Source organism: Punica granatum, chromosome 4 (genome assembly GCF_007655135.1).
Source record: "Punica granatum isolate Tunisia-2019 chromosome 4, ASM765513v2, whole genome shotgun sequence".
Classification (NCBI taxonomy): domain Eukaryota; kingdom Viridiplantae; phylum Streptophyta; class Magnoliopsida; order Myrtales; family Lythraceae; genus Punica; species Punica granatum.
In genome coordinates this window covers 1287484-1302301 of record NC_045130.1, presented here as the reverse complement: position 1 = coordinate 1302301, position 14818 = coordinate 1287484, and the positions used below count along the sequence as shown (strand labels likewise).

At 42.7% G+C, this 14818-nt stretch overlaps 5 protein-coding genes across 5 annotated transcripts; 3 read left to right on the top strand and 2 right to left on the bottom strand.

The window, feature by feature from the left end:
* The first annotated feature begins 730 nt into the window (after positions 1 to 730).
* On the top strand, positions 731 to 3033 carry LOC116202605 (NAC domain-containing protein 71-like). Its single transcript, XM_031534206.1, has 4 exons — positions 731 to 1467; positions 1679 to 1962; positions 2049 to 2339; positions 2445 to 3033. Exons 1-4 carry the CDS (start codon positions 1311 to 1313, stop codon positions 2715 to 2717), a joined length of 1005 nt encoding a protein of 334 aa, XP_031390066.1. The 5' UTR covers positions 731 to 1310; the 3' UTR covers positions 2718 to 3033.
* Positions 3034 to 4774: 1741 nt separating this feature from the next.
* On the bottom strand, positions 4775 to 7334 carry LOC116205640 (aluminum-activated malate transporter 12-like). The gene is made up of 6 exons (XM_031538272.1): positions 6760 to 7334; positions 6458 to 6598; positions 6096 to 6368; positions 5900 to 6018; positions 5658 to 5801; positions 4775 to 5572 (listed from the first exon to the last, which is right to left on the bottom strand). Exons 1-6 carry the CDS (start codon positions 7070 to 7072, stop codon positions 4976 to 4978), a joined length of 1587 nt encoding a protein of 528 aa, XP_031394132.1. The 5' UTR covers positions 7073 to 7334; the 3' UTR covers positions 4775 to 4975.
* A 1054-nt stretch (positions 7335 to 8388) lies between these two features.
* On the top strand, positions 8389 to 11195 carry LOC116205642 (eyes absent homolog). The gene is made up of 6 exons (XM_031538274.1): positions 8389 to 8618; positions 9309 to 9559; positions 9669 to 9836; positions 10084 to 10177; positions 10406 to 10597; positions 10676 to 11195. The coding sequence occupies exons 2-6, from the start codon at positions 9314 to 9316 to the stop codon at positions 10933 to 10935; spliced, it is 960 nt and encodes a 319-aa protein (XP_031394134.1). The 5' UTR covers positions 8389 to 8618; positions 9309 to 9313; the 3' UTR covers positions 10936 to 11195.
* Positions 11148 to 12183, top strand: LOC116205645 (late embryogenesis abundant protein 18). Its single transcript, XM_031538276.1, has 2 exons — positions 11148 to 11645; positions 11719 to 12183. The coding sequence occupies exons 1-2, from the start codon at positions 11559 to 11561 to the stop codon at positions 12022 to 12024; spliced, it is 393 nt and encodes a 130-aa protein (XP_031394136.1). The 5' UTR covers positions 11148 to 11558; the 3' UTR covers positions 12025 to 12183.
* A 2-nt stretch (positions 12184 to 12185) lies between these two features.
* Positions 12186 to 13973, bottom strand: LOC116205644. The gene is made up of 2 exons (XM_031538275.1): positions 13500 to 13973; positions 12186 to 12690 (listed from the first exon to the last, which is right to left on the bottom strand). The coding sequence occupies exons 1-2, from the start codon at positions 13737 to 13739 to the stop codon at positions 12454 to 12456; spliced, it is 477 nt and encodes a 158-aa protein (XP_031394135.1). The 5' UTR covers positions 13740 to 13973; the 3' UTR covers positions 12186 to 12453.
* Positions 13974 to 14818: the final 845 nt, after the last annotated feature.

The following is a 14818-nucleotide window of genomic DNA, read 5'->3' as shown; positions in this document are numbered from 1 at the left end:
TCATCATTTTTTTCAATTATTCATTACTTTTTCATATTTTTTCTCATAATTTAACGACACAATCATTACTTAATTCAATTCTAATTCCAAACAAGACTTTATTTTCTTTACTCTTCTGGTTTTTGAGCTCCCACTATGGTGGCTCTGCTTTACTCAATTCCAAAAGGTTCAAACACAGCACTTAGCACTTTTAGGACTGTCTTTTGAACCGTGTGGGGCCCCGTTGATGACACCATCACTTTAGTTTAGATTTGCGAGAGGGTTAAAGGGAAAGCGTTTGTTAGTCTGACTCAGGATGATGTGGAAGCAGCTTGGCCTTCGAGAACAGGATCAACCGAAACCTCCATCTGCATCTCCATTAGCCTTGAAGGCCACTCTTGATGTGAATCCAAGTTTGATGAACTCGCTCAGCGGTCCATACCGTGCAAAAAAAATCAAAACCAAAATGATAAATACATTAATCGAGGATGTGTTCCGGCCTTTTTCTTTCGGTTTAAGTAGAGTTTTTGCAGACAGTAGAAAAATTAATACATTTACACTATCTTCCTAGGCCTGAGCAACGGTCAAAACTTGAAAGTTGGCGGGAATAACAGTTTCACAGGTGTGAACTGGGTTCGGGTTCGTGGGGGGCAAACCTATGGAATTTTGAGGGTGCATCAGACAAGCAATCTTAACCTTTCGGTGTATGTTTTTTTGCCTTTGGAGGGGGGGAGGACTCTCTTCAAAATCCTATATAAGTCCCTCCACATAACTCCTGTACTCTTACTCTCTCCCCTCCTCATCAACTTCTTCCGCAGCAGCCAAAAAATCTTTGCTTTTCTGACCATATCTTGACCGGTTTTTCGTTCGGTTTCCATGTGTTGCCACAGGTTCCAGTTCTGGAAGTTCTAGCTACTTCTTCAGGCCAAGTTGGATTTCCGTGCTTTCAACCTTTTCACTCACCCTTTGGGTTTGTGAAGTTATAGAACGTAACGGGTTATTTGGTCTTGACTTTGGGATCGAAACATTGAGGGGGTGTTGGTGGGTGCGTGGTCATAAGAACTATCTTCTTTGAAGACAATGATTTTGTGGTGCAGCTGCTGCACTCTGTGGAAGTTTTCCTCGATTCTTGAGAAGAAATCCATTGTTGAAAAAAGCTTCTATTTTTGGATTTTCCAAATCTTCAATAGGTACAGCCTCCGTACTTAGCCTCGCCATTCAAAGATCATCCTTACGAGTTTTTCAGTCTGCTGCATACCATATCTTTTCTTTCTGGGGTCGTTGGAATTTCCTTATTTTTCGGGTAGAATCGGAATTTGGAAACTTTCATAATGGGAGGGGCATCATTGCCACCTGGGTTTCGATTCCACCCGACTGACGAGGAGTTGGTGGGATACTACTTGAAAAGAAAAGTCGAAGGACTTGACTTTGAGCTCGAAGTGATTCCCGTGATTGATTTGTACAAGTTCGATCCTTGGGAGCTTCCAGGTACATATTAGAATCAATCAGTTGATTTAGTTTCAGCGAAGATGCTCTTCTTTCTCTTCCTCATTCAAATGATTAGGAACTTTTTGTAGCAAAAGCATTCCTTTTCTTGTTATCTGTGCAATTATTCATCAGCTTCTGCCTTTGCTTTATCCAACAAATTCCTTTAAAGCAATTCCTTTTCGGCTCAATCATTTGATTTTTGCCATTGCAGAGAAATCGTTCCTTCCCAAGCGAGATATGGAGTGGTTCTTCTTCTGCCCACGGGATAGAAAGTATCCGAATGGATCTCGGACTAATAGAGCCACCAAGGCAGGCTACTGGAAGGCCACAGGAAAGGACCGCAAGGTTGTCTGTCGCTCCTCAGTCTGGGGTTACCGCAAGACTCTCGTCTTCTATCAAGGGCGGGCTCCCCTTGGTGACCGAACCAGTTGGGTCATGCACGAGTACCGCCTCTGTGATGATGATCCTTCCCACCAAGGAACACCGAACTTCCTGGTAATCGAATAACTTCACCTTCTCTTCAAATGCAGAGGTTCTATTTTTTAAAGAGCATTGGATGACTAATGCTTGAACTATGTCAGGGAGCTTTTGCATTGTGCCGTGTGATAAAGAAGAACGCGAACACACAGAAGACAAGTGATTCCAGTGGAGAACCAGTGAAGGGGAAGAGGGTTGTAAGCAATTTTGGAAATACCTCTGCGGAAATCTCCAACGAGCCTCCAAGTGCTTTCTTGGATACTTCTCCTCAAGGAAGTTGTTACTCAAGCCCTCTTCCCTCTCCTCATGAAACTGGACCAGTTCCAGATTTTGGACCAGCTTCACATCCGGAGAGCTTCTGGGTCTCGCCAGATCTGATCCTCGACTCCTCAAAGGTACCAAGGCTAAGTTACGAGTGAAAAGGCAACATTTCTTCTAATATCTTTCTGTTATGATGTCGAGCAAAATGGCCAATCGATATCTAACTTATGTTCTCACAGGAATATTCACGAGTACAAGAGATGGCACCGGCATTTTTTAGATCATCTGAGATCCCTAGTCCAATGAGTTCCTGGAGGCCCTACGAGCACCAAGAAATTTCCCCTTGCTCATCGTTTTCAAATTTTACTGGTGAAGCTGATGTTGCACTTCCTGGTGATTTCAGCCAATTTGGCTATACAAATGGAAACTTCACTGGGCTCGATGGAAGTGGAGGGAGTGCTTACGACAGTTATGACCTAGCAAGCTCATTAAGAAATTCAAATCTCTCCTGAGAAGAAATGAAGAAAGCTTGAATTCGCAGTTCATACAATCTCTTGAATCTTATTATTAATCACGACAGGATTGGTTTATTGGAAATGGAATCATTGGGAGGATTACAATCTAGAAGTCGTTACCCGAGACAACGCCTTTTAATGTTGGTCCTCGGAATGGGAAGTAATGGTATAGCTTATTCTATATGTTGTCAAGAAAGGATTACCTCACAGTTTCTTATTATATGTCTTACTATTCCCGAAAAAGAAAGCTGTGAAAATCATGAAGAATTAGACAGCAATGGAAATCGAAGAACAGCTGATGTGAACTTTATGACTGCTGTTTTGTTCTCTGTTTTGTTACTCAGCAGTAAAAAGTTGCAAAATAAACTCAAACAACTGTGAAAAAGGACAGCCACAAAAGGTTCCGTGAATCCATAATCCCGATTTAAATAATATCTATAAATCTTCATTTGCCCGAATTGGCTATGATTCCTTTGTCGAAATGCTTTTCTTAACAAAGTCCTAGAAAAGATGTTAACTTCAATTCGTGTTGAGAAGCGACACCATGCGAAGTTGAGACCCGATTGAGTCGCAAAATCTGCAAAGACAAGTGAGAACACGAATTTAAGAAAAGTGCTCATCTCCTCGGCAAAGTTCTCGAATTTGTTCCCTGTCCATTCCTTCCTTTGCTAAGATTCTCAAATAAAGTGACTTCACTAATGCCTGCTTTAGATTTGCTTTCCTCCTGCCCCCCCTATGTTTATGATAATCTGTACGCTTTTCGCCTTTATCTCTTTTTATGTGCAGTATCACGAACTAGCCCCGAATGTACCCTTACGTCATATAAGCGTGTGAGGCTCCAGTTTGCTCAGCGAGTGTGGCGACGGATAGATTGGTTAGTTAACAAAAATATCGCTTTGCAAAGATGCTCAAGGGAAAGTTAAAACTAGTGGAACTTGATGGAAGTTCATGATGTCCCTGAATTGAAATAACATGGCATGGCAGGACTGGACACTGCACCTAAATAACGACAAGCAGACGGGAATTTTTGTCTTCCACCAGCAGTCCTATGAAAAGGGACAATGGACAGGACAAGGGAAATGAAGCAGAGGATAGCGGTGCGATGGGCTCCTGTAGTCCCTCCTGCTCTGCTGTCCTCAAATGAAAATGATTATGAATTCCACCAGATTTTGGGTCCTCGTGTAACAACAGCTCGATCATCAGTTTTTAGCATCCTCGATGACTCAATATCACGAGCTCCTGTAGCCTAGCAGAGCCTCTACTAGAGGAGAACCAAGAGCAGCAACGGCGGGTGCTTCCAAGAAGTTGATGCTCGATATCATGAGGATACTCTGCTGCGGCATAAATATATTCTGATTGTTGAGCATCAATTTGGAAACCCGGGGGGGTTGGGACTGGCGAATAGGATGGTAAGTTTTCCAAATTAGATGGGCGAATATAAGGAATTTCATGAAAAATTGACCGATAATATAAATTTTCTTAAGCGTCAACATTTTAGAGGGTGATTGCCCCACTCAGTCCATCCCTAGTTGTGAGTCACAATACAATTGTTGCTTTAGAGAAACAATGGTTGGAATTTCAGGCAGTTTTGAGGTCCTCTAAGTCTCTATGAAGATGATGGGACAATATCTCATGAGAATAATGGCTTCCGTTCCTAATACTGTGAGAGACCTCCATTAATATTTTCGATACTTCTCTAGAGAGTTTAATTTATTGTTCTTAAACAGAACCTCTGAAAAAGGCGAAGTATGTTTACGCATCCAACAGATCCTTCCAAGTTGGTTAGGATAGTACCTGTGTTTTCAATTATTTCTGGCTGTTACCCCATTGGATATATTCGAAGATGGAGTCGATCAAAGCAGAATATATTATTAACTCAATCCTACATCTACTTTAATCTCGGCTTGAAGAGCCATTCCTAGTTTCACGGTACGGAAATGATCCATAGAATGAAATTGCATGTTCTCTGGCTCCCAGCTTTCGTACAAAGCCAGTGCCACTAATCAGGAAGGAGGATGAGGAGGAGGGATACGGATGAAAGGCTATCGGCAATCTGTCTGGAATAATGTATTCTTATAATAGGTTATTCATGAACTTACAGACTGTTAAGCCAAATTGGATGAAGTGACTACATGAAGTAATCCTGAAATAGGAACTTCGATAAGGAGACAAGGCTATAAAAGCATCTCTGAAGAAACGAATTTCGGGGCAAAACAATCAATGGGAATGTTGTATAGTCCTAAAAAACAAATAATCTACTCTATGCCGTGAGTGGGCAGATGGTTGGACGAAACATCAACTCGAGGTTTCTCGCAAGTGATAGGAATCTCATCACCCAGGTTGAACTCCTTAAAGCGAGCAATTCTACCCAGCTCCTCAACCTCCTCAATGACGAGATCGAGCCTTGCCACAGTCTCCACGAGCAATGAGGCAAAGGCAGCAATGGGAAGAGCTTCTGAGAACTCGAGGCTCGTGATTGCTATTTTACTCAGCTGTGGCCTGAGCATCTTCCTCATCTCACCACCTTCCTTAGGCGGCAACTCTGAAGCCCTTTTCGATCTCCACTCCGCAAGGGCAGAAGTGTCTGTTTTAACCGTTTGTAATGAGGCCGATGAGCCCTGTTGGTTCCTATTATTCACAGGGTTAGTTTCTGCCCCTAGGAAAAGTCGGGGCTGGGACTTTAGTGCCGTGTTAAGGTCCTGTAAAGCCTCGTGTAGGTGATCGGATAGAATTTCTGGCGAGCAATTCCGGCGGTCTCTTATGCTGCTGGCGAGCTCCATTAGGACCTTGGAGACTTCGCCAGCGAGTCGGATGCACGGGTCCTTAAATAGTAGACGAACTGCAAGTGGAGTCTAAGGAGCCATAATAAAAAATTTCAGAAAACATTCTACAAAACTATGCTTCGGTTGAAACGAGATGTAAACCTGAGAGTATTACCTGTATCTCTGTTCGTAAACACCCGTGTAGAGCTACGACAGTGTACCCGAAATGGCGCAGAACTGTCCCCAGCTTTACATATTGCTGCCATGGGTAGATGTAACAATATCTCGAATGCCTTGGCTCCCAACTAGCATGGAAAGCCTGCAAGGTTTATCAAGTTCAGAATTTGATATTACTATATGAATAAAGTTACAAGCGGAGCTTTTTATGAGAAGGTGGGGATGGAATGAAAAGCTTACCAGAGTCTCATCAGTTGATTTTGAATCCAAAACGGCCTTATAACCTTTGTAGATTGGATCCTCGGAAGTTTCATCCTTCCTTTCTGCTAACTTTGCATCAAAGTACTCATTCACACAAGCTGCAAGATTTCAGTACCAACCTATAATCTCTGTTTAAGCATATCATAATAGACAGAACACTAGCAGTTGAGCTTACCTTCGATGGATTTTGCTAGCCCTTCGAGTTTGTATATTGTGCAATTGTGAAGGGCTTCACCCGACCAATTAGGAAATATCAGCAGGCTCATGAAGAGGCATATTCCACAGCCGATTGCGATCGTATAGAACCGTTCATGGGCGATTTTTAGCACATTATCAACCCGGTAACTCGACACGGTGATTAAATTAAATGTCAAGAGGAATATCACAACCCCATAGTCGTAATTCTTCTTTATGTAAGGAATGAACCTCATGTAAGTCGCAGCAGCTCCTGAAAATTCCATAAGCGCCTTAAATTTAGTCAAGAAAGCATGTGATATCTTGAGATGATTCATATAGTTGGGGAGATATAGGACTGACCGATCATAAAAACTATAGCTCCAACAAAAATTGCTCGAGCAACCTGACTCGTTTCATTCGCTACGTACTGAATCAGATACGCCAGCGATCCTGCTAGGAGTGTGCCAAGTCCTCTGTTAAGTCCCTTACAAAGAGTTGCACCTAAAAATACAAAAAGAAGCACGCGAACTCTGTCAGGACAATTTTATTAATGAGCAATTCAACCATATCTTTTTGAATTCGAGTTATTTTGAGATGATGGAGCATATATGGGTAATAAAAAGATAAGAAAGTAGAAAGACACGGGTTCCCGAAAAACACACCAGCAGTGAACTCTAGGACAACAACCACAGTCATGACTGCCCAGATTGAATTCTCGCCGATCCCTTTAAACAAAGGCTCCATCAAATAAAGCAATGACACCAATGTTAATGAGGTGCCCACTTTCAGAGAATGGATCACCCTCCGAGGATCTTCATGGCCCACCTCCCATATTCGTGCCCAAACCCGACGTTGAAGTCCCTGCATTCTCGTGGAAAATGATTTCCTCTCATTGTTCTCTTCCGTCTTGCCTGAACTCTCATTGCCCCCCATCTCCATCTCCATCTCCTTGCCCGCATGAACCTTAGAAGACATTGATCCTCCTCTCCTAATATAGTATAGGGAGGGAACCAAGGATAGATTGTTCCCTCAAGATGCTGTTTTATGTTATTATAATCAGTTTCAGGGAGCCGAAGATGGAGCCAATACATGGGAGAAGATTAATATATATAGTGGTGTTGGCCTCCAGTGAGAAAACGCATCCGCTCTTTCTCTGCCTGTGCTGCTCTTCACATGTCATACCCAATAAAGTATCCTTCTTTTTTTGGCTTAGATCCAATAAAGTCCTCAGATATTATAGATGGGTCGGTTTCAGAAAATCGCTAGTAGGTCAAAAGGGAAGGGAAATACATTTTTATTTTCACGGAAACAACAGAGCCAGATTATCATTAGGGAAATCAAGGTTACGGGCAGATGCAGACACCACCACTACTAGGATGTCTTCTCTATGGACAACAAATGGAGCAGTTTAAGAGGGATTATCTCTCTCTCTCTGTCTACTAGGAAGAAAGTTGTCTCGAACTTTAATGAAAATATAATTTGGAATTTGGGCATCACAAATTTACTTTCTGCTGCACTTAAGTTACAGGGGCAGATGCAGAAGTGGGAACTGCAAGGCGGGCTGATGCATTCTTCACTCTGTTTTCAATAAAGATTTGCCTTTTTTTTTTTTCTGGGCTGGAAACTCATCCTTGATCTGTGTGATGGGTATTTTGCAACGGCAATTGCAGCACAGATGTCGACAGGTGAACGGCTGGTTTTGACCAGAAGGACTTCATTGATGGAAAGTTTGCAAAGGGTTGCAGCTGGAGTCGCCTACTTTCCTCAGGTCACGGGTTACTCATTTCTGGTACAACTGGTGCGTATAAAGCTGTGTCCTTTCCGTGAAGATGGATCTCGTTTAGTTAACCTAACACCACACAGAACTCTTTCGCCTACAGCTGTGCAGTTCTTGGTTTTTAGTTCTACTGCTGGAGCAGTCTCTCTCAACTTTGAAGCTCTTGTATGCTGCAATGTGTTTTTAGTTCTTGCCATTGAAGTGCTTGGATCTTCAGGAAAATGGACCCTTTCAACTGCTAGCAATCCCTCTCTGACACTTTATTTTAATTTTTTTACTAATTCAGTCGGGCCGGATCGGCGCTCTAAGAGGTAAAATTTTTCCATCGTAAATTTTCTGCATTCACAAGTACTCGAATCCGAGATCTTATTTAAGCAGAATAAACGTTGAACTGCTTGAACTAATCCAGGTCCATAATACCTTTGTGACACTTTTAGATGACGTGATCATCAGCTCCACGGACCAATTGCTTGCCCACAACCCAAAACAACAACGAAGAACTGAAACCTATTTCAGCATCTGTTGTCGGGTTCCTCACCGTGGGCCGAACCCGCCCATAAAAGGCAAGCCGGATCGGGTTAAAGGTCCTGTCTTGGAGCTGCCCGCTCAGGCAGCACGTTCCTCTGCCATTTCTGCAGACTTCCTTAAATTCTCCCCTCTTCTGAATCTTTCTCGGATATATCTCTGATACCTGGAAACCTCGACTTGTGGGGTTCGAGCGAGCTGCACCCGCTTCATTGAAAGGTGCTTTGCGAAACTTTTTGCTCTTGATTGAAGCTGGGATTATTGGGTGTCTTTGACTGACTCGAATTGAAGCTCGGGCTCTTGGAGGGGTCTTCTCCGATGTTTTTCCATCGGTCCATGTTAGGTTCTTGTCGATCAAAATTCAAACTTCTGCCTTCATATCGTGAGAATTAGTCGGAAGTTGCTAGGTTTACACAAGTTCGGTTCTTGTTTCGCTTCATTCCTCGTGGGGATAGATCTTATATGCTGGCAGGGAAGAATTTTTTTTTTTTTCCCTTTTTCTTCACTTTCTTCCGGCTTAAAGCACAGTAAGACCAAAGTTGAAGCTTCAAGCATTGATTTTGGATTAGTTTCGTGGCTTCTTTGCCCTGTTTCTAGGTGGTTGTGATACATTTGACCCAAGTAGATCCATTTATGACTCTACATTTGTGAACTCACTAGTATCAGAGAAAGTTCTTGCCTTATGATGTGCACTGGTGCTGCGATTAAGGCAATGGAGGAGCTGAAGCTCAAAATGATCGGAAACGATCTTCCTTCATGCTGCAATTAAGGAGGAATGGCGGAGCAGAAGCTCAAAAAATATTTAGGGGGAGTTGGTTACTTTCTGTAGGAAATGTTTATTATGATTGACTTGCGTATTGTTGGACGATGCTCTCCAGTCTTGCTGACCCGCTTCCTAGCTGAGAACAGGTAACATGATGGACGGGGCATCTTCTCTTTCCCATACGAGCAAAGATCCAGTCGAGAATGTCGTGGAACAAAGAACAAAGGTGTATGTGTGGGACATGGACGAGACTCTTATACTGCTCAAGTCTCTGTTGAATGGGATGTATGCAAACAACTTCAATGGTTTGAAGGATGTAAATAAGGGCTTAGAAATCGGGAAGATGTGGGAGAAACTCATCCTTGATCTGTGTGATGGGTATTTCTTCTACGAACAGGTGGATGTGTCCCTCATAGCAGATTGAAATGCAATTTAGCTATTGATTTGCATCCCAATTATTGCATTCGCATGAATCTCTCTCTAAACTAAATAAATTGCTTCCGCAGATTGAGAACTTCAATGAGCCTTTTCTTGAGGCCTCGCGTCAATTTGATGATGGGCGCGATCTTTCTGATTATGACTTCCATAATGATGGGTTTAGTCCTCCATATGATGATATCAACAAAAGAAAATTAGCATACAGGCTTCGGTTCATTGCCTCAATGTATGAACGGGTAATGATTAACCTTCGTATAGCTTAATATATATCTCGTGTTAATCTAGCAGTAGCTCTCAGAGTTGCATATAATTTGACAAGACAATGGATAACCATTTAGCTGTTGGAAACTGAGATGCCCTTTAGATTGGTTATTTTATCTCTTCATCTGAAAGCGAGCTGCTTAATTAATGCGAATGAATTTGGATGTTATGACTATGGAAAGTAGTGCTAAAGAGAACTATTGTCTATATTACTTTTCACAGGGTCTGGAAAACATCTTTGATCGAGACATGAAAGATCACTGGGAAGCTTTGTATGAAATGACTGATAAATATACAGACGGATGGCTCTCCTCGGGTATAATTCCTGCCCTCAAATTACCTGCATTTGTCGATTAATTACTCTCCCTGATCATAATCTTTTCAAATCTTTAGCCTTTTTTTTTCCTTGGTGAAATAAATGGCTTGATGAGAAGCTTAGGCAGATACTTCGTTGGCTGAGTATCAGAACAGATCTTTCAAGTATCTAATGGTGGACGTATTATTGGTAGGTTTACTAATGACTACTGATTCATAATCAATGCAGCACGGTCCTTCTTGGAGCAGTGTTCTAGCGGAACGGAAGATCCGATTCTGAGACTAGATACAAGCAATCACATCAGCAGTGATGGCAACAAATTGCACCACATTAATGTTTTAGTGACTTCAGGATCGTTGATACCGAGCCTAGCCAAGTGCTTACTCTTTCGATTGGATAAATTGATAAACCATGTAGATGGTAAGATTGGAATTCCTTGTTTCGCTTCATTTATGATTTTCTTTAGCTTACCGGAAATAACCGAACCATGTCTTACAGTGTACAGTTCATGGGAAGTCGGGAAACTCCAATGTTTCAAATGGATCAAGGAACGATTCAGTGGCCCAAATGTTAAGTTCTGTGTGATCGGGGATGGGTGGGAGGAGTGCAGGGCTGCCGAAGGAATGAGGTGGCCTTTCGTGAAGATCGATCTGAGACCCAGCGGTTCCCACAGGTTCCCTGGCCTCACATTGAAGACACTGGGCTACTATTTTTCTGTTGTATACGGTCATAGTTCTGCCGAAGAAACTGAAGAATAAGCCATAATCCAAGCTGATAGTTGTGTTCTCCAAAGTCTTTATAGTGAACTCACTCTGTACAATTTCCATGCTTCATCTAGCTCCGCGTAAAATCAACAGATTGAACACCGCCTGTCGATTGATTTCTTTGCAGAAATGCTTAGTTGCTAGGTGATGCACGGGCCAAGATCCGATCCTCAGCTGTAACTTATGCAGATACAAGGAATTTATTCAAGTCAATTACTATCAGCAACATCGGAAGCCGATGAGCTTGAGAAAGATCACCCGAAAAGTGTACGTGGATGAGGGTTAGATAGAAAGTAAAGATAAGATCAATACGTATAGTCATGCTTTTGGTTCATCTGCTATTACCGTCCCCTTTCTGCAACATCAGCAAGACCGCTCGAGTTTAGCACGTTTACTGGTTACCGCATGGTTTCTCCCAAACCATGAGGTGGCAGCAGAGCAACGTTTGCATGTTTGCCGTGTGGCAGCTACAGACGCGACGATCTGTTTGATCTTACCCGCTGCATGTATGTACTTCCCGCTTCCATGTTCGGTTGGCCTTTATAGCTAACTGAAGCACATGAAAGAGGGAGAGGGAGAGGAGGAGGAGGAGGAGGAAACGAGAGCAGCAGAAAAAGATGCAGTCTGGAAAACAGAAGATCAAGGACATGGCCAGTGCGGCCAAGGAGCATGTCGACATCTACGAGGCCAAACTCGAGGAGAAGGTTAATGCAATTCTCTTACTTATGGATAAATATATGGTAGTTTTATTCTGCCAATCAAATACGGATGTTACAGGCGGAGAAGGCTGCAGCAAGGACGCCGGAGGAGAAAGAGATGGCCCATGAGCGGAGGAAGATGAAGGAGGCCCAGGCCAAGATGGATCTCCACCAGGCCAAGGCCAGGCATGCTGCCGAGAAGTTGGTTGGCAAGCAAGCACACGTTTATGGTCACGTCCATGAGCCACCAGCTCCGGGTACAGCTCACTATGGCACCACCCAGCCAGCAGCCCACCAGCCAGTCGGATCTGCTGATCCAGTGACCGGAACTGCGGTCCCGACGTACCCACTCGGAGGCCACCCGACAGGACGTAAATATAAGTAGTTGCTTCCTTTAAGGAGGTTCTGGACTAGTAATGTTCTGTTTGTGGATTTCTTAGCTTACTGGTGGTCAGATGGTTCTGTTTGGAGATAAGACAACAGAAGATCTATGAAATGTGTACGGTTTGCCTTATTTATGCATCGTATTAGAAAGTTCAAATCAGCTGAGAAAATGTGGTTACAAAGTAAATCTTAAAAGGTTCAACAAAGATTATAGCATTCGAGATTTCACAATATTGGGCAGCACTTCAATATTTCCATATGCTACAGTTATCGATCAATCCATAATGACACCCTAAGAACTCTGCAATAATAGCAGAAGAAATTCGAGAAGTTCCGCCCACGAGGGAAGCATCGATACAACTTCAAGGACACGGCAGAATTTCTGAAAAGAGACTGGAACATCTCCTAAAGAATACACTGAGCATACCTTCTATACCCATTGGAGTCTACCTTGGTGCTCCACACAATGTTGAATCCTTCCATCAAGGGCCATCACTTGCTCCTTTACCTTAGCCGGTCGGTTGCTATAACGAACCTGAAACTTTGGGAACTGTCTCTTGTGCTCTTCTGATCCAGAGGACACCTCGGGTAATACCTCGTCCAGGAATTCATGTGCCACATCTCCATCTTCATCTATCCTAAGACGCTTTGCGTACCAGCGGAGGCCCTGAACCCAGGGGACAGATCGTCAATTCTAATGCTAAGTTAGGTTCATAAAAGCGAACAATCTCGTGCTTGAACAGCTGATAAATAATATGCATTGAACAGATCGCACGGCACTAGCAGTACTTGTATCATCATTTCCAGGCAGATATATTACATGCGAAGTGTGCATCCCATCATCAGATGACAGCATCTATATCTGGAGGAGTCGAGATTTACCCAGATTTTGTCATAGATTGCGGTTGAAGTGAACATTCATATCAGGGTATCGCTAGAATAGTATTCACATCCCACAAGCTATACTATGACTTAGCAAAGGCCAATTTCAACTTAACTTGCAGTATCTTTGCACCAAAACAAGATCAACTAAGCATTCATTCAATCTCTTAGCTTTATCTAAGGGCTGAAGACCCCCAACTTATAGAAGGTGTTCACTGCCTAGTCCTCAAGAAACATGGAACACAACACTTTCGACACTTGCTTCCTCCAGGAAGTTAACCGAGTCCTACAAATGAAAGAACATGATGATCTACACTAAACTGAAAATCAATTCTTGGGTTGTCTCAATCTCAAATCTAGCATCCAATGGAATGCATTCGTCTACAAAGCAAGATCAAGAACACCTAGAACCAAGCTCGGTCGTGTGCGTTTATCCCACAACACCACAATTCAAGCTTCCAGATAATACAGTGAAGCATGGAATCGAAGTAATCATAAGATGCAAACTGCAAAGAGTGAACTTTTAAGCTCGGCCGGCAAAAGCTATTCACGTAACCTGACATTTCTAAGTTTTTAAGAAAGACGGTGACTGACCTGAACGCCGCCGTCGCCGGAATTGCACGGAACGAGGACGGGGCCGGGATTGGACCGCTCGACGGGGACTTGGACGGGGACGCCGAAGCCCTTGCGGGGAAGCCCAGTTGGCTGGAAGTTGGCAGCTCCTCGATTCCGGTCTTCTTCTTCTCCTCCTCCTTCTTCATCCTCCTCTTCGTCCTTGTTAACATCGTCTTTCCCGAAACCGAACAGCCCAGCTATCTTCCTGAAAAGCCCCATAAATCCTCCCAAATTCCCTACCAGATCATATGATCGAGAAGAATGGTCCGATGCTAATGGCTCAGTGGGTTGAATTTGGAGAAATTGAGTTGGGGAATTTCTTGGAGAATATGCAGTAGAAGAGGATCTGAATGGGATCTTCTTGGTGTTCTTTCTTCTTCCAGGAGGAGGGGAAGAATGGGAGGAAAGGGGAAGAAGGAAGAATGGGGGGTTTATGCTGATATCTCTTCTTCTCTCTCTCTCTCTCTCTCTCTTTTTTTTTTTTTAACTCCAAATAATTATTATGAATTAATAAAAGTTCGTCATCAAAATAAAATCAAGAAAAGCAAAAACATCCATCCAAATTCCAAAAAAGCAATTTTAAATGATAATGATTCATGCTAATCTTCTCTATTAGGGCCACTTTCTCTATTTCTTTTCGTTTTTGGCTCCTCCCCTCGCATTTTTTTCGACCTATTTTGTTGCGCTCATAAATTTATGAATGAATATCATAACAAAATTTGTCATAATGTTCATGTGGCAGGCAAGGGATAAGTACTTATAGTTTGATCTTCCATGTTACGTAATTGCTCACTATTAAACATGAGTTAATTTGGATATAATAACAAGTCACTTTTTGGGTTAGAGGTTGTCATCCGATTTCTCACGATATCATTAATTTTCATTTTTATTGGAGTGTGCTTTTTGGGCACATCAATTATATAATAATCGAGGCTGGGAGACAATTGAACATCATTCTCAAGGGATGGTTTGCAACATGTGCTGGAGGCTGATGTGACTCTACTCATAATTTGGGGTACATTTCAAAAAGAGCAAGTAGGTCTTGGTAACCTTGCCCCCCCATAGCATGCTTGCCGAAACAATCGAGCGCATGTGACTTTTTTACATGGCGCGCAATGGCACAAAATCTTAGATAGAGCAGCCGTTTTAGCCCAAAATTAAGGCAAAACACGCAGCTAATTGTTCGATGAATCAAAAGCTAGTCACTTGTACGCATCGAATCGATGGGAGCCATACTATGCATTAGTATGGAAAGATGGCATCTTAGTCTATATACCTTCGAGCAAGTTACTTATTTT

Excerpts from the sequence above, each read along its gene's own strand:
- LOC116205642 (XM_031538274.1), top strand. The coding sequence starts at position 9,314 with ATGATGGACGGGGCATCTTCTCTTTCCCATACGAGCAAAGATCCAGTC. Across the intron at positions 9,560-9,668 it reads GGTATTTCTTCTACGAACAG|ATTGAGAACTTCAATGAGCC; the intron begins GTGGATGTGTCC and ends TTGCTTCCGCAG. Across the intron at positions 10,598-10,675 it reads ATTGATAAACCATGTAGATG|TGTACAGTTCATGGGAAGTC; the intron begins GTAAGATTGGAA and ends CATGTCTTACAG.
- LOC116205644 (XM_031538275.1), bottom strand. The coding sequence starts at position 13,739 with ATGGGGCTTTTCAGGAAGATAGCTGGGCTGTTCGGTTTCGGGAAAGAC. Across the intron at positions 12,691-13,499 it reads CCGGCGACGGCGGCGTTCAG|GGCCTCCGCTGGTACGCAAA; the intron begins GTCAGTCACCGT and ends CCCTGGGTTCAG.
- LOC116205645 (XM_031538276.1), top strand. The coding sequence starts at position 11,559 with ATGCAGTCTGGAAAACAGAAGATCAAGGACATGGCCAGTGCGGCCAAG. Across the intron at positions 11,646-11,718 it reads AGGCCAAACTCGAGGAGAAG|GCGGAGAAGGCTGCAGCAAG; the intron begins GTTAATGCAATT and ends CGGATGTTACAG.
- LOC116202605 (XM_031534206.1), top strand. The coding sequence starts at position 1,311 with ATGGGAGGGGCATCATTGCCACCTGGGTTTCGATTCCACCCGACTGAC. Across the intron at positions 1,468-1,678 it reads CGATCCTTGGGAGCTTCCAG|AGAAATCGTTCCTTCCCAAG; the intron begins GTACATATTAGA and ends TTGCCATTGCAG. Across the intron at positions 1,963-2,048 it reads AAGGAACACCGAACTTCCTG|GGAGCTTTTGCATTGTGCCG; the intron begins GTAATCGAATAA and ends GAACTATGTCAG.
- LOC116205640 (XM_031538272.1), bottom strand. The coding sequence starts at position 7,072 with ATGTCTTCTAAGGTTCATGCGGGCAAGGAGATGGAGATGGAGATGGGG. Across the intron at positions 6,599-6,759 it reads TGTCCTAGAGTTCACTGCTG|GTGCAACTCTTTGTAAGGGA; the intron begins GTGTGTTTTTCG and ends TTGTATTTTTAG. Across the intron at positions 5,573-5,657 it reads GTTTACGAACAGAGATACAG|ACTCCACTTGCAGTTCGTCT; the intron begins GTAATACTCTCA and ends ATGGCTCCTTAG.